We start from the raw sequence: 20,727 nt of genomic DNA on the forward strand, positions 1-20,727 counted from the left end.
CCTTAGAAATGCTCTATAATATCCTGTCAGAGTCACCTGCCTCATGTTTACAACAAGGTGTTTTTATAGTTTTTTATTTGGATGACGTCCTCATTTATTGTTTTCTTTTTATATGTATTTTTAGCATCATTTTAACATCAACAAAACTTGTCTAGCTTTTTCTATCTTCAACAATGTGGCCTTGATAATCTGTTATACAAGAGTTTAGACATACACACTTTAAATTGCAAGGAGCATCCATTTTAGAGCTATAAATTCAAGGTTGAATAAACCTCCATTTTAAATCACATAGCATCTTATGTTAAAACTAGTTAGTTGGTTAGTATGTTTGCAGACAGATAATAAAAACCTTTTGTATTGTAAAAGACTTTTGTTTAAACATATAAAAGGATACAGTTATACATTGTACACATTGTAGAAGTAACATATATTTGAATATAATCATAAACTTCACTATATTCACTACATTTCTACTACTGTCTTCTTGGAGGGGAAAACACTAGTCTAGCAGGGTTATTTCTTTAGCGCCTCATCTTTCTTATTACCAATATAGGAAGTTTGTCTTACCTGGGGTATAGTCTTTTTTTCAATTTGACTTGTTTTCATTAAAAAAACTTGCGGGCATATTAGGCTCGCGAGGGCGCAAAATGCTGTTATTTATTGCATCATTCTAGGCGCGAGAAATTTTTTGGCCGTGAATGTGCGTCTGTCATGATGGAAGTTCATTTCCTGCGTCTTAATTGACGCAAGGTTGTTTTTGCGCTAAATTAAGTTTATTATGACGTGAGTTGCGTCATTTCCGGATGTTTGTTGGCGGCAAAAAAAATCTCAACTTCCTTTTGCGTTGTGAGTCATTCTTGCCGCCAAAAAATGTATTTATATTTTACCCCACTTCCTATATGCTCCTTGCCTTCTTATGCTCAGATGGCTATGCTATTTGCTTTTTTAAAATTCTTTTTTTTTTATTGAGAAAAGTTCAGGTAAACACTACACAGTCAATGACTTATAGAACATTTGATGCTGATCAGTTTACAGTTATGAAATATATAGACAGGAACACTTATTACAAAGAGTTTGACAATAGGAGGCATCAGCTCCAGAGATATAGTATTATGGACGTATTTTCTCGTGGCATACTTATACATAGATAATAGGCAATACTGCAAGATGATCAATAAATTGAATTATGAAATAAACTTACATGGTGTTACTCGTGGTACAAGTATAAGCTATGATTAATGTAACTTTCTAAACTTTTGGCACCCGAACTTTCTCATTTTTAAACTGTGCTCTACAAAACCAAAAACTAAACTAAACAAATAAAAACAAACGATAAATAACTCCAAAAGGACAATACAGAGACATGATAGCACAAAACAGGGCACAGGTTCTACCCTTAATGAAAAGGGTTAAAGTAGGACCTTAATGTTTTTAGTAGTATTGGCCACTGTTTGTTCCACACATTAACTGTAAGGGTCCCAATGTTTAACAGAATATCATGACATATCGCTTCTCATATATTGAAAAGAGTAGTTATGAATACATGAAAATCAGCTATATGTTACTGGCAATTTGATGATGACTGTATTCTTGTTGCTCTAGTCAGTGATCGGTAATTATGGGCTTCACAAGTTTGAATTCAGAATATTGGTACTATATAAATGGTCTATGCATTGAGAGATGCATCAAAATACCACCTCCTGTTGAACCCATGCTACTTAATTTTTAATAATATCAGAATAAACAAACGAGAACACACAGAAAACAAGACATCTTTATGTAATAATGATTAAATCTATTCTTGCAGCTGTTTGGCATATATAACAGGCATCAGTGATAAGGTTAGAGAAAGTAACCATCAGATATCTTCATTCTAACAGCATGGCAGAAGGGGAAAATTGCAGTCCTAGGTTAAATCAATCCAGCGTCTGTACCATACTATGAGAACAAGACAGCCTGAGCATCAGGATTATGAACTAAATAGTAAAGCGCAAAGAACACTACCTTTAGCAAGTTGATGTAATTTAAAGTGTTACCGCTGTAGTTCTAAATGCTTATAGGGACACTGAACCCAAAATTTTTCTTTTGTGATTCAGATAGAGCATGAATTTTTAAGCAACTTTCTAATTTACTCCTATTATCAAATTTTCTTTATTCTCTTGGTATATTTATTTGAAAAGCAAGAATCTAAGTTTAGATGCCGGCCCGTTTTGGTGAACAACTTGGGTTGTCCTTGCTGATTGGTGGAAAAAAATCCATCCACCAATCAAAAAGTGCTGTCCAGAGTTCTTAACCCAAAAAAGCTTAGATGGCTTTTATTTCAAATAAAGATAGCAAGAGAACGAAGAAAAATTGGTAATAGGAGTAAATTAGAAAGTTGCTTAAAATTGCATGCTCTATCTGAATCACAAAAGAAAAAAATTGGGTTCAGTGTCCCTTTAAGGATCAAGTTGCCCAGATAAATGCAAATAGTAGTCAGATTCAATTAAGTATTCCGTAGCAAGGTTAGAAAGTATCTTAGAAAAATATATAACAAACCCAAGCTCATTGACTGAGGTCTATGTAAATGAGTAGCCTCACCTGTCATGTTAATGTTCACCCAGGATAAAATCTAAGTAAAATATGGTGGGTCATGAATAATTAAACAGTATAGAAAACGATGAATCACCAGTGTACTGAACGGAGAGGGATACATCTGAAAAAAATAGATTTCATAGTATGGGCCACACTCAAGTGAAATTTTAAGGTAATAAAGACAGTGACAGCATTACATTTAAGCAGATTCTACTACAAAATGATTAATCTCCGATAAATATAAAGACTTAGATTAAGCTAGATAGCATAGCTAATCTCCTCCTACTCCCCCTCCCTCCCCCCAAACGATCCCTTAAGTACTCAAATAATGCAGGGGTGCTTTATTCTGATTTAGTGACAGTGCAAGGTGAAGGCATCACGAAAGGCAATCGAGTTGTTTTTGCAAACTGCATTTGCGATATTCTCTGATACTCCTCTTTCCTGTATTTGCACTGTAGTCATGATCAATAAACAGTTAAACAGATCTACACACAAACTATTCCCCAGTGGCAAGAGACTTTCCCTAGGGGTATACAAGTCAGCAAATCGTCCCTCTGTTTATGATGTAAGTACAGAGATACACTTCAACCAATACCTCTTCTCACGAGTCTGAAGGCGATCCTATGCAGGTCTTTCCAGAAGCTCTCATAACGGATTTGAAGAACCTGCACAAGTGATCTCCTGGGTAGCACCAAGCAAAGGCCACCCCGTAGTTTCCAAGAGTCAGTGAGGCGCAAAGCAAGGGTTGGTGCCGCCGTTTTCTTCAAATTCCAAAAGCGTGCCATCCTGCTGTGCCTTATAGATAGTGTAAGAGTCTGCCACACCAGATTTTGTTGCCCGTGTGTATATTACAAATTCTGCCAGAGTTTTAGCTGTTCGGAGATCCAAACTGCTGCCTGTAATGGAATTTGCTGAGAGGCGCTATCTGGCTGCGCAACCATGGTGTTCTCCTTCAGCGTTGATAGTGGTCTGCCACGAGGGCTGTCATCCAGCTGAGCGGGTGTACAGGGATGGCAAAGTGGAGCCATGCTTTGATCTGGGATAGGCTTGACGCAATCCGGCCACGCATTGTCCCCAGGAGAGTAAGAGGGTGATAAATGTGGAAGTTGAGGAGCATCCTCAGCGGGTATAGAGGCGATAGTTGGTAGTGAGGAAAGTGTCTGAGCAGACCGGACCGCTTCATGAAGTGTTAGATAAGACTTCATAAGATTATCTAGATGCAGTGAGAATATGGCAGTCAGTTCTTTAGTTATAGAGTCCATCTTGGACCGTTTCTCCTTAATATCTTTTAAAATGACTTCCGTGGGAGAGAGGCAGTGATTTCTCTATCCACTGTAATTCTCGGACACAAGGTTGTCAAGAGAGGCGTGGATGGCAGTGGATTCAGGCTACCATAAGGCTTGTTGCTCACAAGATGTTTCAGAGCTTCAGTATATTGCTGCCATCTTGGTGCGCCACCCACCATAAGTCGCTATTTGCTTTTTTGTCAATTTTAGCATTTACATTTTTTCCATTCCTGAAACTGCTATATGTGGAAATGTATTTTTGTTTAATGTTATTTTTTTCTATTTTACAAGATGTCTCAATCTGATCCTGTCTCAGAAGTCGCTGTAGGAACCATGCTGCCTGAACACAGTTCTACCAAAGCCAAGTGTATCTGTTGTAAGCTATTGGCGATTATATCCAACTGTAGTATGTAACAGTTGGTATAAGCTTTTGAATACAGATAAAGGTTTCTATTAGTGCTAGTACAGTATCTGTTGTTCCTTCAACAGCTAAAGTACATGATATCCCTGTTGATATGAAAATTTTTATTGCTGATGCGATACAGGCGGCTATGGCTGCTCTACAAATAACCGATAATAATAATACCGCCTTCAAATAAACGTAAAAGGTCTTTTAAAACTTCTCATATTACTGATGAAATTTGTAATGACCGACAACATACTGATATATCCTCCTCTCATGAGGAGCTCTGACTCGGACGATCCTACTTCAGACATTGACACTGATAAATCATCTTATCTTTTGAGGATTGAGTATATTCGTTCTTTGTTGAAAGAAGTGTTGATAACTTTGGAAATTGAGGAGACTGATCCTCTTGATAAAAAAAAAATCCAGTAAATGTTTAAATAGCTGTTTTTATTTCTCCTGTTAAGTGTAGTCAGTCCACGGGTCATCATTACTTATGGGATATTAACTCCTCCCCAACAGGAAGTGCAAGAGGATCACCCAAGCAGAGCTGCTATATAGCTCCTCCCCTCTACGTCACACCCAGTCATTCTCTTGCACCCAACTAATAGATAGGATGTGTGAGAGGACTGTGGTGATTAAACTTAGTTTTTTATATCTTCAATCAAAAGTTTATTTTAAAACGGCACCGGAGTGTGTTGTTTCCTTCTCAGGCAGAATTTGAAGAAGAATCTACCTGAGTTTTTGTATATGATCTTAGCGGACGTAACTAAGATCCGTTTGCTGTTCTCGGCCATTCTGAGGAGTAAGGTAACTTCAGATCAGGGGACAGCGGGCAGGTTCACCTGCAAAGAGGTATGTTGCAGTATATTATTTTCTAAGGAATGGAATTGACTTTGAAAATACTGCTAATACCGATATAATGTAAGTACAGCCTTAAATGCAGTAGTAGCAACTGGTATCAGGCTGACATGTATATATGTTAACACTTAAGTATTTCTGGGGAATGGCACTTCACTGGGAAAATACTGTATGCATATAACTTTTAGCCTAACTTGCAGTGTGAGTGACTAGCAGCAGGCTTTTTAATGACATTTCATATATTAGATTTTAAACGTTTACTGGCATGTTAAATCGTTTAATTATCTGAGGTACTTGGTGAAAATTGTTTTGGGCTTTATTTTCCACATGGCTGTCGTTGTTTTAAATTAAAACAGTTTACTGAGCTTCCCTCACTGTTGTAGTGTGAGTGGGAGGGGCCTATTTTGGCGCTTTTTCTACGCATCAGAAATTCAGTCACAGTCTGTCTTTTTCTCCCTGCATGATCCAGGACGTCTCCACAGAGCTCAGGGGTCTTCAAAACTAGTTTTGAGGGAGGTAATCACTCACAGCAGACCTGTGAGACTGTGCTTGACTGTGATAAAAACGCTTATATTGTCAATTGTTATACGTTTTTTCTGATATTAAGGGTTAATCATCCATTGCTAATGTGTGCAATCCTTGCTAAATTTGGTTTATATAACTAATCCGGTTCATTGTTATTCAACTGTGACAGTTTTTGTGTGCTTCTTAAAGGCACAGTAACGTTTTTACATATTGCTTGTAAATTTAGTTGAAAAGTATTTCCAAGCTTGCTAGTCTAATTGCTAGTTTGTTTAAACATGTCTGACACAGAGGAAACTCTTTGTGCAATATGTTCAAAAGCCGAGGTGGAGCCCAATAGAAATTTATGTACTAATTGCATTGATGCTACTTTAAATAAAAGTCAATCTGTACATGTTAAGCAACATTCACCAGACAACGAGGGGGAAGTTATGCCGACTAACTTGCCTCACGTGTCAGTACCTGCATCTCCCGCTCAGGAGGTGCGTGATATTGTAACGCCAAGTACATCAGGGCGGCCATTACAAATCACTTTACAAGACATGGCTAATGTTATGACTGAAGTTTTGTCTAAATTGCCAGAACTTAGAGGTAAACAAGATCACTCTGGGATGAGAACAGAGTATACTGATAATGCTAGGGCCATGTCTGATACTGCGTCACAATATGCAGAGCATGAGGACGGAGAGCTTCATTCTGCGGGTGACGGATCTGATCCAAATAAATTGGATTCAGACATTTCAAATTTTAAGTTTAAGCTGGAAAACCTCCGTGTATTGCTAGGGGAGGTGTTAGCGGCTCTGAATGATTGTAACACAGTTGCAATCCCAGAGAAAATGTGTAGGTTGGATAAATATTTTGCGGTACCGACGAGTACTGACGTTTTTCCTATACCTAAGAGACTTACTGAAATTATAACTAAGGAGTGGGACAGACCCGGTGTGCCTTTCTCACCCCCTCCTATATTCAGAAAAATGTTTCCAATAGACGCCACCACACGGGACTTATGGCAAACGGTCCCTAAGGTGGAGGGAGCAGTTTCTACTTTAGCTAAGCGTACCACTATCCCGGTGGAGGATAGCTGTGCTTTTTCAGATCCAATGGATAAAAAGTTAGAGGGTTACCTTAAGAAAATGTTTGTTCAACAAGGTTTTATATTACAACCCCTTGCATGCATTGCGCCTGTCACGGCTGCGGCAGCATTTTGGTTTGAGTCTCTGGAAGACACCCTTGACTCAGCGACATTAGATGAGATTTCACTTAAGCTTAAAACCCTTAAGCTAGCTAATTCATTTATTTCTGATGCCGTAGTACATTTAACTAAACTTACGGCTAAGAATTCCGGATTCGCCATTCAGGCACGCAGAGCGCTGTGGCTAAAATCCTGGTCAGCTGATGTAACTTCTAAATCGAAACTACTTACACTACCTTTCAAGGGGCAGACTTTATTCGGGCCCGGTTTGAAAGAAATTATCGCTGATATTACGGGAGGTAAAGGCCATGCCCTGCCTCAAGACAGAGCCAAACCCAGGGCTAGACAGTCTAATTTTCGTGCCTTTCGTAATTTCAAGGCAGGAGCAGCTTCAACTTCCTCTGCTCCAAAACAGGAAGGAGCTGTTGCTCGCTACAGACAAGGCTGGAAACCTAACCAGGCCTGGAACAAGGGCAAGCAGGCCAGAAAGCCTGCTGCTGCCCCTAAGACAGCATGAAGTGAGGGCCCCCGATCCGGTAACGGATCTAGTGGGGGCAGACTCTCTCTCTTCGCCCAGGCTTGGGCAAGAGATGTCCAGGATCCCTGGGCGTTGGAGATCATATCTCAGGGATATCTTCTGGACTTCAAAGCTTCTCCTCCACAAGGGAGATTTCACCTTTCAAGTTGTCAACAAACCAGATAAAGAAAGAGGCGTTTCTACGCTGTGTACAAGACCTTTTACTAATGGGAGTGATCCATCCAGTTCCGCGGTCGGAACACGGACAAGGGTTTTACTCAAACCTGTTTGTGGTTCCCAAAAAGGAGGGAACCTTCAGACCAATATTGGATTTAAAGATCCTAAACAAATTCCTAAGAGTTCCATCATTCAAGATGGAAACTATTCGGACAATCTTACCCATGATCCAAAGAGGTCAGTACATGACCACAGTGGATTTAAAGGATGCTTACCTTCACATACCGATTCACAGAGAACATTACCGGTATCTAAGGTTTGCCTTCCTAGACAAACATTACCAGTTTGTAGCTCTTCCCTTCGGGTTGGCTACGGCTCCAAGAATCTTTACAAAGGTTCTGGGCTCTCTTCTGGCGGTACTAAGACCGCAAGGAATTTCGGTAGCTCCGTACCTAGACGACATTCTGATACAAGCGTCAAGCTTTCAAACTTCCAAGTCTCATACAGAGTTAGTACTGGCATTTCTGAGATCACATGGGTGGAAAGTAAACGAGGAGAAGAGTTCTCTCTTACCACTCACAAGAGTTCCCTTTTTGGGGACTCTTATAGATTCTGTAGAAATGAAAATTTACCTGACAGAGGACAGGTTAACAAAGCTTCTAAATGCTTGCCGTGCCCTTCATTCCATTCAACACCCGTCAGTGGCTCAATGCATGGAGGTAATCGGCTTAATGGTAGCGGCAATGGACATAGTTCCTTTTGCACGCCTGCGCCTCAGACCGCTGCAATTGTGCATGCTAAGTCAGTGGAATGGGGATTACTCAGATTTGTCCCCTACACTGAATCTGGATCAGGAGACCAGAAATTCTCTTCTATGGTGGCTTTCTCGGCCACATCTGTCCAGGGGGATGCCCTTCAGCAGGCCAGACTGGACAATTGTAACTACAGACGCCAGCCTTCTAGGTTGGGGCGCTGTCTGGAATTCCCTGAAGGCTCAGGGATCATGGACTCAAGAGGAGAGTCTCCTTCCAATAAACATTCTGGAATTGAGAGCAGTTCTCAATGCCCTACTGGCTTGGCCTCAGTTAGCAACTCTGAGGTTTATCAGGTTTCAGTCGGACAACATCACGACTGTGGCTTACATCAACCATCAGGGAGGGACAAGAAGTTTCCTAGCGATGATGGAAGTATCAAAGATAATTTGCTGGGCAGAGTCTCACTCTTGCCACCTGTCAGCGATCCACATCCCAGGAGTGGACAACTGGGAGGCGGATTTCCTAAGTCGCCAGACTTTTCATCCGGGGGAGTGGGAACTTCATCCGGAGGTCTTTGCCCAAATACTTCGACGTTGGGGCAAACCAGATATGGATCTCATGGCGTCTCGCCGGAACGCCAAGCTTCCTCGTTACGGGTCCTGATAGATGCCTTGACAGCACCTTGGACCTTCAGGATGGCTTATGTGTTTCCACCCTTCCCGATGCTTCCTCGTTTGATTGCAAGGATCAAACAGGAGAAAGCATCAATGATTCTAATAGCGCCTGCGTGGCCACGCAGGACCTGGTATGCAGATCTAGTGGACATGTTATCCTGTCCACCTTGGTCTCTGCCTCTGAGACAGGACCTTCTAATTCAGGGTCCTTTCAAACATCAAAACCTAATTTCTCTGAAGCTGACTGCATGGAAATTGAACGCTTAATTTTATCAAAGCGTGGATTTTCAGAGCCAGTAATTGATACCTTAATACAGGCTAGGAAACCTGTTACCAGGAAAATTTACCATAAGATATGGCGTAAATACTTACACTGGTGCGAATCCAAGGGTTACTCATGGAGTAAGGTTAGGATTCCTAGGATATTGTCTTTTCTACAAGAAGGTTTAGAAAAGGGTTTATCTGCTAGTTCGTTAAAGGGACAGATCTCAGCTCTGTCCATCCTTTTACACAAGCGTCTGTCAGAAGTTCCAGACGTTCAGGCTTTTTGTCAGGCTTTGGCCAGGATTAAGCCTGTGTTTAAATCTGTTGCTCCGCCGTGGAGCTTAAACTTAGTTCTTAACGTTTTACAGGGTGTTCCGTTTGAACCCCTTCACTCCATTGATATCAAGCTGTTATCTTGGAAAGTTCTGTTTTTAATGGCTATTTCCTCGGCTCGTAGAGTCTCTGAATTATCAGCCTTACATTGTGATTCTCCGTATCTGATTTTTCATTCAGATAAGGTAGTTCTGCGTACTAAACCTGGGTTCTTACCTAAGGTAGTCACTAACAAGAATATCAATCAAGAGATTGTTGTTCCATCATTGTGTCCTAACCCTTCTTCAAAGAAGGAACGACTTCTGCACAATCTAGATGTAGTCCGTGCCCTGAAATTTTATTTACAGGCAACTAAAGATTTTAGACAAACTTCTTCCCTGTTTGTCGTTTATTCTGGACAGAGGAGAGGTCAAACAGCATCTGCTACCTCTCTATCCTTTTGGCTTCGTAGCATAATACGTTTAGCCTATGAGACTGCTGGACAGCAACCTCCTGAAAGGATTACAGCTCATTCTACTAGAGCTGTGGCTTCCACTTGGGCCTTTAAGAACGAGGCCTCTGTTGAACAGATTTGCAAGGCTGCAACTTGGTCTTCTCTTCATACTTTTTCCAAATTTTCCAAATTTGACACTTTTGCTTCTTCGGAGGCTGTTTTTGGGAGAAAGGTTCTTCAGGCAGTGGTTCCTTCCGTATAGAGATCCTGCCTGTCCCTCCCGTCATCCGTGTACTTAGCTTTGGTATTGGTATCCCATAAGTAATGATGACCCGTGGACTGACTACACTTAACAGGAGAAAACATAATTTATGCTTACCTGATAAATTCCTTTCTCCTGTAGTGTAGTCAGTCCACGGCCCGCCCTGTTTTTTAAGGCAGGTCTAAATTTTTTAATTATACTCCAGTCACCACTGCACCCTATAGTTTCTCCTTTCTCGTTTGGTTCTCGGTCGAATGACTGGGTGTGACGTAGAGGGGAGGAGCTATATAGCAGCTCTGCTTGGGTGATCCTCTTGCACTTCCTGTTGGGGAGGAGTTAATATCCCATAAGTAATGATGACCCGTGGACTGACTACACTACAGGAGAAAGGAATTTATCAGGTAAGCATAAATTATGTTTTTATCCCTCCCTTTCTAGTGACTCTTCTGTGGTCTCCCACATCTTGGGTATTTCTATCCCATACATCACTAGCTCATGGACTCCTGCCAATTACACGAAAGAAAACATAATTTATGTGAGATCTCACCTGATAAATTAATTTCTCTTGTAAGGTGTATCCAGTCCACGGGTTCATCCATTACTTGTGGGATATTCTCCTTCCCAACAGGAAGTTGCAAGAGGACACCCACAGCAGAGCTGTCTATATAGCTCCTCCCCTAACTGCCACCTCCAGTCATTCTCTTGCAACTCTCGACAAGGGAAGTATCAAGAGATAAGTGGTGACTTATTGTAGTGTTATCTTCAATCAAAAGTTTATTTCTCTTGTAAGGTGTATCCAGTCCACGGATCATCCATTACTTGTGGGATATTCTCCTTCCCAACAGGAAGTTGCAAGAGGATCACCCACAGCAGAGCTGCTATATAGCTCCTCCCCTAACTGCCATATCCAGTCATTCTCTTGCAACTCTCGACAAGCATGGAGGTAGTAAGAGAGAAGTGGTGAAACGTAGTTGTTTTTTTCTTCTTCAATCAAAAGTTTATTTTTAAATGGTACTGGAGTTGTACTATTTTGTCCCAGGCAGAAAATAGAAGAAGAATCTGCCTGTGATTTCTATGATCTTAGCAGGTTGTAACTAAGATCCATTGCTGTTCTCACACATAACTGAAGAGAGAGGTAACTTCAGCGGGGGAATGGCGTGCAGGTTATCCTGCTATGAGGTATGTGCAGTTAATTTTTTTTCTAGAAGATGGGAATGCTAGAAAATGCTGCTGATACCAGATTTATGTAAGGTAAGCCTGAATACAGTGATTTAATAGCGACTGGTATCATGCTTACTTTCTGAGGTAATACTCTTATAGATTTACAATATAAAACGTTTGCTGGCATGTTTAAACGTTTTTATATATACTTTGGTGATAAAACTTTATTGGGGCCTAGTTTTTTTCCACATGGCTGGCTTAAATTTGCCTAGAAACAGTTTCCTGAGGCTTTCCACTGTGTTACTATGAGTGGGAGGGGCCTAATTTAGCGCTTTATTGCGCAGACTGAGACATCCAGCTTCCTCCAGGAGTCCCCTGAATGCTATAGGACATCTCTAAAGGGCTCTTAGGGTTTCCAGAGTCATTTGTTTGGGAAGGTAGGCCCACAGGAGGGCTGTGGCAGTTTGTTGTGACTGTTAAAAAACGTCTATTGTTTTTTTGATCCGTTTTTTGAACTAAGGGGTTAATCATCCATTTGCAAGTGGGTGCAATGCTCTGTTAGCTTATTATACACACTGTAAAAATTTCATTTGATTTACTGCTTTTTTTCACTGTTTTTCAAATTCTGACAAAATTTGTTTCTCTTAAAGGCACAGTACCGTTTTTATTTTTTTGCTTGTTAACTTGATTTAAAGTGTTTTCCAAGCTTGCTGGTCTCATTGCTAGTCTGTACAAACATGTCTGACATAGAGGAAACTCCTTGTTCATTATGTTTAGAAGCCATGGTGGAACCCCCTCTTAGAATGTTTACCAAATGTACTGATTTCACTTTAAGTAAAAAAGGTCCTATTCTGTTTTTAAAAAATTTATCACCAGAGGAATCTGACGAGGGGGAAGTTATGTCGACTAACTCGACCCACGTGTCAGACCCTTTGACTCCCGCTCGAGGGACTCGCGCTCTAATGGCGCCAAGTACATCTAGTGCGCCCATAGCGTTAACTTTACAAGACATGGCGACGGTCATGGATAATACCCTGTCAGCGGTATTATCCAGACTACCTGGGTTTAGAGGAAAGCGAGACAGCTCTGGAGTTAGAAGAAATACAGAGCATACTGACGCTTTAAGAGCTATGTCTGATACTCGCTCACAATATACAGAAGCTGAGGAAGGAGAACTTCTTTCTGTGGGTGATGGTTCTGACTCAGAGAAAAAGATTCAACCTGATTCTGATATGTCTACATTTAAATTTAAGCTTGAACACCTCCGCGTTTTACTCAGGGAGGTTTTAGCTGCTCTGAATGACTGTGATACTATTGCAGTGCCAGAAAAATTGTGTAGATTGGACAAATACTATGCAGTGCCGGTGTGCACTGATGTTTTTCCAATACCTAAAAGGTTTACAGAAATTATTACTAAGGAATGGGATAGACCAGGTGTGCCGTTCTCTCCCCCTCCTATTTTGAAGAAAATGTTTCCAATAGATGCCACCACACGGGACTTATGGCAGACAGTTCCTAAGGTGGAGGGAGCAGTTTCTACCCTAGCTAAGCGTACTACTATCCCTGTCGAGGACAGTTGTGCTTTCTCAGAGCTAATGGATAAAAAGTTAGAGGGTTACCTTAAGAAAATGTTTATTCAACAAGGTTTTATTCTACAGCCCCTTGCATGCATTGCCCCAGTCACTGCTGCTGCGGCTTTCTGGTTTGAGTCTCTGGAAGAGGCTTTACAGGTAGAGACCCCATAAGATGAAATACTTGACAAGCTTAGAGCACTTAAGCTAGCCAATTCTTTTGTTTCTGATGCCATTGTTCATTTGACTAAACTAACGGCTAAAAATTCTGGTTTTGCTATTCAAGCGCGCAGGGCGCTATGGCTTAAATCATGGTCAGCTGACGTTACTTCAAAGTCTAAGCTGCTTAACATTCCCTTCAAAGGGCAAACTAGGGATGCACCGAAATTTCGGTCGCAGAAAGTTTCTGCCGAAAATAGCATTTTTTTTAAAAACTTTTTTCGTTTTTTTTTTTTTTTTTGCCTTTTATTTTCGGCAAAATTATTGTGTAGCATATTTTAAATTTGATGCCAGCCTAGAGCTGCTGTTTGAGTTCATTACTTGACTTACTGTTTTGCAGTTACTAGCGATGCACCAAAATTTGGGCCGCCGAAAATGTGCAATTCCAATTTCGGCCCAAAGAGGACCAAAATGGCTAAAAATGTACAGCCCTCCCCTGTTCTATTGAGTTACATGTCTATCCTTAGCATAAAGTGAGCAGCACAGCACTGGCATGGTACACAGAGCACACACATAAGTACCATTACATGATGATATTTGAAACCAGCAGAGAAGGAAACCAAAGTTCTGAATAGTGAATACAAATATCAAAGGAGGATAAGTAACATGTTTATAAACACTTGGTATTATCAGACACAGCCCTAAGCACACACAGTGAATATCTTTAAGCCTTATATACAGTGCTCATACATCAACCTCTTGTGCGTAGACATTCTATTCGCCTGAGGCAAATATGCATGCACACTTTATAAGCATAAGCCCCAAGCTCGCACACAGTTGGTACAAATTAGAACCCACCAGACAGTGTATACAAAAAAGCACAGTAACTTTCTATAACCACCTTGCACGTAAGGTTGTAGCTAAGTCCAGTGATCCTGGTGATAGGTGACAGGCAGACTCCATTTGGGGCTCCGGACATATAATCTGACGGGTCAGTGTGAAATCCGAACCATGAACTAGGTGGAGATACGATCAGGTGCAGCCACGTTCATCGCACGGATAACTACACCCAAAAACAAAACACATGTCCACCTCGTATTGTTGTCTGGCTATAACCACGCTCTCCCTTATAGAGCTCCAGTTTCACTGCAGATCACGCCCTACTGTACAAGTGAATTATTTAGAATAAGAAACTGGCACTAGAAATAGTTAAATTAGGAATAGATAGATATGTAATCCGGTGCTGACCCTAAATATATATACATACACTAGGAATTGGTAAGAGAACCAAAAAGGTTTAGGGTATAATTTGCACTCATCCGTAAATACGTGAGGGTTAAAAAATTGAATTTTTAATAAAGACCAAAGTAAAAACAAGGATATACCTTGATAAAGTACCCACACTAAAACTGTACACCTAGCCCCCCTGTTTACTGGCCGATAGCAGCTTCCTCGGCTTCAGGTGTCAGGGACTAGGGACAGTGTTAAAACCAACAAATAGTGCACAACAAAGTGCTTACTGCAAGCACAAACGCGTTTCGGCTGTATTATTCAGCCTTTCTCAATGTGATCGTTCAAGCCGAGGCCCGGGTGCCACCCTCTTAAGTAGTGCATGTGTGTAAGTTCTTAGCCAATCCCTGTCCTGCATGACAAACCGCCCAGTCAGTAGCCAATGTGAAGCGGTGTGTAATGGGCGTAATTGCCGGTTGCGGTATGATTGGATCTAACTAACAACTGTTTCAAACACCAATCATAAGCCAGCAGTGCTAGAGAAGTGCTCGTTGAAATATTGTGAATCAATTTCTTGTAAAACACTAACCGTTAGCAGATATAAACATAGCAGATCGGTATCAACAATCAGTTATTGAATTGTTTGTGAACCTCTTACACTCCTTCCATCATATGCCCACCTCCGATTCTTACTTTACAGTCAGGTGTTAACAAATTTTATCGCAATATGTGTCAGGTTCAAATGGGCTCTCTACATCCTTCGTGTGCCATATCCAAGTGGCTAAAAGGCTACACGGCTATACCAATTCCATACTGTAAAGCCCACGCTGCAGCTCCTGCGTTAACCAATGTGTGTCATCCTGATGTGGAGGCTTACTGACGTATTATCATATGGTTCCTAATAACCAAATTCCCACTATGTGAATCTTGTTCAGTGTCCGTTACATTAGCATGCTGTGTGTTACATTAGGGCTCACCTTCGTCTGTCATATGTGAGCTGTCATTAAAAGATTGATGATTTATATGGAATCATGTCTCCAAAACACATTTTATACCATCCCTCTCATAGGTCACCCTAACTTAATAGGATTTACATGAGCTTCAAGGGGTTTATATTAACTTAATATATGATCGCAACAAAAAATATATATATATATTATATGGGCAGTGTGCTCAAATAGAATCCAGGGTCATTACTCATAAAATGAAAAATTCATTTTATGAGTAATGACCCTGGAGTCTATTTGAGCAGACAAATATGTTATATTAGACTCTTGGAAAGAAAGACTAAGTATGAACTAAATGGATGTGATATAACTACTTATAAGTGAAACTGATTTATAACATGTGAAGGCGAAGACTGATTTGGTTATGTGATATAGGATAACGTAAAGTCTCCAGGTGAGACTCCTAGTTGCTAGGATAACCACTGTCTGGGTTTCATACAAGGTGAAAAACATATTTGAGATATATGAATATTTGGCGGGCATATTATCACACACTTTCCAGTACACTGTATTTTTAACCACCAAAGAGGTATCACTGATCTTATATAGTTCGGCAAGATTTTTAGGATTGGCCGATTACACACTCACACGAGACATAAAAAGCTATATCATCACACACTGTTTTTCTGTGCTTTTTGAGATTTGCCAAGGTCTGGCAGTTCACTTTTTGGAAGATAGCGGATATTCACCTGTTACACTCTCAAAGATTCACTTAAGTACACGCTGCTGCTACAGCCTTTCTTCTTCTCTCTCATATTAATCTCTCTTTTATGGACAAATTTCTAGGAATTAGTAGAACTGATATAGGCACAATGCCACCCAAAATAAAAGATAGGAAACCCAGGACAAGCATAGGAAGCTCAGAGACAGCTACAATAGATATCACACCAGTCTCCAACACTATTATAGACACTAACATTCTAGTAAAACAAATTTCTGATCTTTTTTTACCACAATTTGGAGAAGTTAAGACAGAATTAATGACTCTGACAAATGAACTTAAACAAATTTCAAGAAGATTAGGGGAAATAGAGAACAGGATCTCTGATATAGAGGACCGACAACACACCCAACAGACCCTTGTAGATACACACACTAAGAATATCGACACACTGCAAGCACGACTGGACGACCTAGAAGATAGGTCGCGTAGAAACAACTTGAAAATAGTGGGTCTCCCAGAGACTTCAGAATTCGCTGACCTAATGACCTTTATGAAAACTACATTACCAGAACTATTAGGTATGCCACTAGATAATACAGAGATAGCTGTTGAGAGGGTACACAGACTGGGAGCAAAGAAAGACGACACCTCCAAATATAAAAGACCAGTCCTGGCAAAGCTCCTAAATTTTCAGGATAAACAGAGAATCCTAGCATACTATAGGAAAAAAAGCATAGGCCAATAAAGAACGTATATACTTATTTCAAGATTTCTCTGTGGAAACATTAAATAGAAGGAGACTGATGGCCCCCTGGTGCACGCAACTGATTAATGCAGGTCATAAAGCTACTATGATCTATCCGGCAAAAATCAAAATTTTTATTGACAATAATATTTTTACATTAACTACAGTGGAGGACGTTAAACAATTTTTAGAAAAATAAGAAAAGTCAGAATGAACTATGAGAATAGTTGTGTTCTCTTTTTGTACATTGGTTGGCCTGCTTGGTACCGATATGTTCTACTGTTTGTCTGCTTTTTTTTTTTTTTCCCTTCTTTCTCTTTTCTCTTCTATTTCCCTCTTCCGGCCCTCTACCTCCTCTCCACTCTGGGTCACCCCCCCTCTGTCCCTCTCTTCAGATGGGGCTATAAAAATTCACATTAATAGAAATGAAAAAATTACTTAACTTATTATCTTGGAATGTGGGGGGGTTCTCCTCCCCTGCCAAAAGAAAAAAAATATTACAACATCTGAAAAGTTACAAACCAGATATTGCTTTCCTGCAGGAAACACATTTGAGTCTGCAGGAAATAGAGAAACTAAGAATGGGTTGGATTGGGGAAGTGTATGCGACTCCGGCAGTTAAAAGAAAGAGAGGAGTGGCATGTATTTTCAGCAAGGATTTAGGGTTTCAGCTAATTTCGCAACACAGAGATGCGGAGGGAAGGTATCTCATTTTAGAAATAGAGATTAATAAATGGCGCTATACATTATGCAATCTCTATGCACCAAATGAATGCCGACCAGATTTCTGGGATAAACTTTATGCAAAATTAATCAAGTCAGTGGATTCCCAAGTAATTATTGGTGGAGATTTCAATAGTGTGTGTATCCCCCAGCTGGACAGACTAAGGTCAAGTGGCTCTTATAGGTCTAAGAAGGAGGCCAGGGTCTTGAAATCCTTTATGAAAGGTCTTGGGCTCAGGGATATCTGGAGAATACAACATGTTTACATGCGAGTCCAAGACCTTCCATACATTCTCAAGGATAGATATGTTCCTGGCCTCCGAAAAACTCTTACAATTAGAAATTAAGACAGATATCAAAAGTATAGTCTTATCAGATCATGCTATTATCTCTCTGTCTGTCCAGCTGGGGAATAACAGAGAAAATCTATGCGGCAAATTCTTTTTCCCCTCATTTCTGTATTCTAATATTTATTTTAGGAACTGGCTCACTCAAAAATGGAGGGACTATGCTTTACTAAATAAAGACTATCTTTTTAAGACTGAAATATATTGGGAAGCCGCAAAGGCCTTTCTTAGGGGTGAGATAAAGGCCTTCACGGTCAAAAGGAAAAGAAAGATAAAAGCTAGAGATCTCCAATTAACGAATACCCTGAAAAACAAATTTAGAAAATATATCGACAATCCGAGTAGAGAGAATTGGATCATTTATCAGGAGGCAAAGAAAGAGAGATATTTTTAATACAAAATCAGCTACAAATAGAACTCAAAAACAAAGCTATATTTGGTGCATTTTCTCCAAAAACGGCAAAAATGCTTGCGACCATTTCAAAAAGCAAAAGGAAAAAACATAATTTATGTAAGAACTTACCTGATAAATTCATTTCTTTCATATTAGCAAGAGTCCATGAGCTAGTGACGTATGGCATATACATTCCTACCAGGAGGGGCAAAGTTTCCCAAACCTCAAAATGCCTATAAATACACCCCTCACCACACCCACAATTCAGTTTAACGAATAGCCAAGAAGTGGGGTGATAAAAAAGTGCGAAAGCATATAAAATAAGGAATTGGAATAATTGTGCTTTATACAAAATCATAACCACCACAAAAAAAGGGCGGGCCTCATGGACTCTTGCTAATATGAAAGAAATGAATTTATCAGGTAAGTTCTTACATAAATTATGTTTTCTTTCATGTAATTAGCAAGAGTCCATGAGCTAGTGACGTATGGGATAATGACTACCCAAGATGTGGATCTTTCCACACAAGAGTCACTAGAGAGGGAGGGATAAAATAAAGACAGCCAATTCCTGCTGAAAATAATCCACACCCAAAATAAAGTTTAACGAAAAACATAAGCAGAAGATTCAAACTGAAACCGCTGCCTGAAGTACTTTTCTACCAAAAACTGCTTCAGAAGAAGAAAATACATCAAAATGGTAGAATTTAGTAAAAGTATGCAAAGAGGAACAAGTTGCTGCTTTGCAAATCTGATCAACCGAAGCTTCATTCCTAAACGCCCAGGAAGTAGAAACTGACCTAGTAGAATGAGCTGTAATTCTCTGAGGCGGAGTTTTACCCGACTCAACATAGGCAAGATGAATTAAAGATTTCAACCAAGATGCCAAAGAAATGGCAGAAGCTTTCTGGCCTTTTCTAGAACCGGAAAAGATAACAAATAGACTAGAAGTCTTTCTGAAAGATTTAGTAGCTTCAACATAATATTTCAAAGCTCTAACAACATCCAAAGAATGCAACGATTTCTCCTTAGAATTCTTAGGATTAGGACATAATGAAGGAACCACAATTTCTCTACTAATGTTGTTGAAATTCACAACTTTAGGTAAAAATTCAAAAGAAGTTTGCAACACCGCCTTATCCTGATGAAAAATCAAAAAAGGAGACTCACAAGAAAGAGCAGATAATTCAGAAACTCTTCTGGCAGAAGAGATGGCCAAAAGGAACAAAACTTTCCAAGAAAGTAATTTAATGTCCAATGAATGCATAGGTTCAAACGGAGGAGCTTGAAGAGCCCCCAGAACCAAATTCAAACTCCAAGGAGGAGAAATTGACTTAATGACAGGTTTTATACGAACCAAAGCTTGTACAAAACAATGAATATCAGGAAGAATAGCAATCTTTCTGTGAAAAAGAACAGAAAGAGCAGAGATTTGTCCTTTCAAGGAACTTGAGGACAAACCTTTATCTAAACCATCCTGAAGAAACTGTAAAATTCTCGGAATTCTGAAAGAATGCCAAGAAAAATGATGAGAAAGACACCAAGAAATATAAGTCTTCCAGACTCTATAATATATCTCTCTAGATACAGATTTACGAGCCTGTAACATAGTATTAATCACAGCGTCAGAGAAACCTCTTTGACGAAGAAACAAGCGTTCAATCTCCATACCTTTAAATTTAAGGATTTCAGATCCTGATGGAAAAAAGGACCTTGTGACAGAAGGTCTGGTCTTAACGGAAGAGTCCACGGTTGGCAAGAGGCCATCCGGACAAGATCCGCATACCAAAACCTGTGAGGCCATGCCGGAGCTACCAGCAGAACAAACGAGCATTCCTTCAGAAACTTGGAGATTACTCTTGGAAGAAGAACTAGGGGCGGAAAGATATAGGCAGGATGATACTTCCAAGGAAGTGATAATGCATCCACTGCCTCCGCCTGAGGATCCCGGGATCTGGACAGATACCTGGGAAGTTTCTTGTTTAGATGGGACGCCATCAAATCTATTTCTGGAAGTTCCCACATTTGAACAATCTGAAGAAATACCTCTGGGTGAAGAGACCATTCGCCCGGATGCAACGTTTGGCGACTGAGATAATCCGCTTCCCAATTGTCTACACCTGGGATATGAACCGCAGAGATTAGACAGGAGCTGGATTCCGCCCAAACCAAAATTCGAGATACTTCTTTCATAGCCAGAGGACTGTGAGTTCCTCCTTGATGATTGATGTATGCCACAGTTGTGACATTGTCCGTCTGAAAACAAATGAACGATTCTCTCTTCAGAAGAGGCCAAAACTGAAGAGCTCTGAAAATTGCACGGAGTTCCAAAATATTGATCGGTAATCTCACCTCCTGAGATTCCCAAACTCCTTGTGCCGTCAGAGATCCCCACACAGCTCCCCAACCTGTGAGACTTGCATCTGTTGAAATTACAGTCCAGGTCGGAAGCACAAAAGAAGCCCCGTAT

General features: G+C 40.3%; 1 protein-coding gene across 1 annotated transcript in view; it reads left to right on the plus strand.

Moving 5' to 3' along the window:
- Window positions 1-20,727, plus strand: part of KIF20B (kinesin family member 20B) — a 627,757-nt gene that overhangs the window by 85,708 nt on the left and 521,322 nt on the right. The window contains exon 5 of the mRNA XM_053692918.1: window positions 16,400-16,626. Coding sequence (XP_053548893.1) covers window positions 16,400-16,626 — 227 coding nt within the window. The remainder of the gene's footprint in view (window positions 1-16,399; window positions 16,627-20,727) is intronic.

Source organism: Bombina bombina, chromosome 9 (genome assembly GCF_027579735.1).
Source record: "Bombina bombina isolate aBomBom1 chromosome 9, aBomBom1.pri, whole genome shotgun sequence".
NCBI classification, from domain to species: Eukaryota; Metazoa; Chordata; class Amphibia; order Anura; family Bombinatoridae; genus Bombina; species Bombina bombina.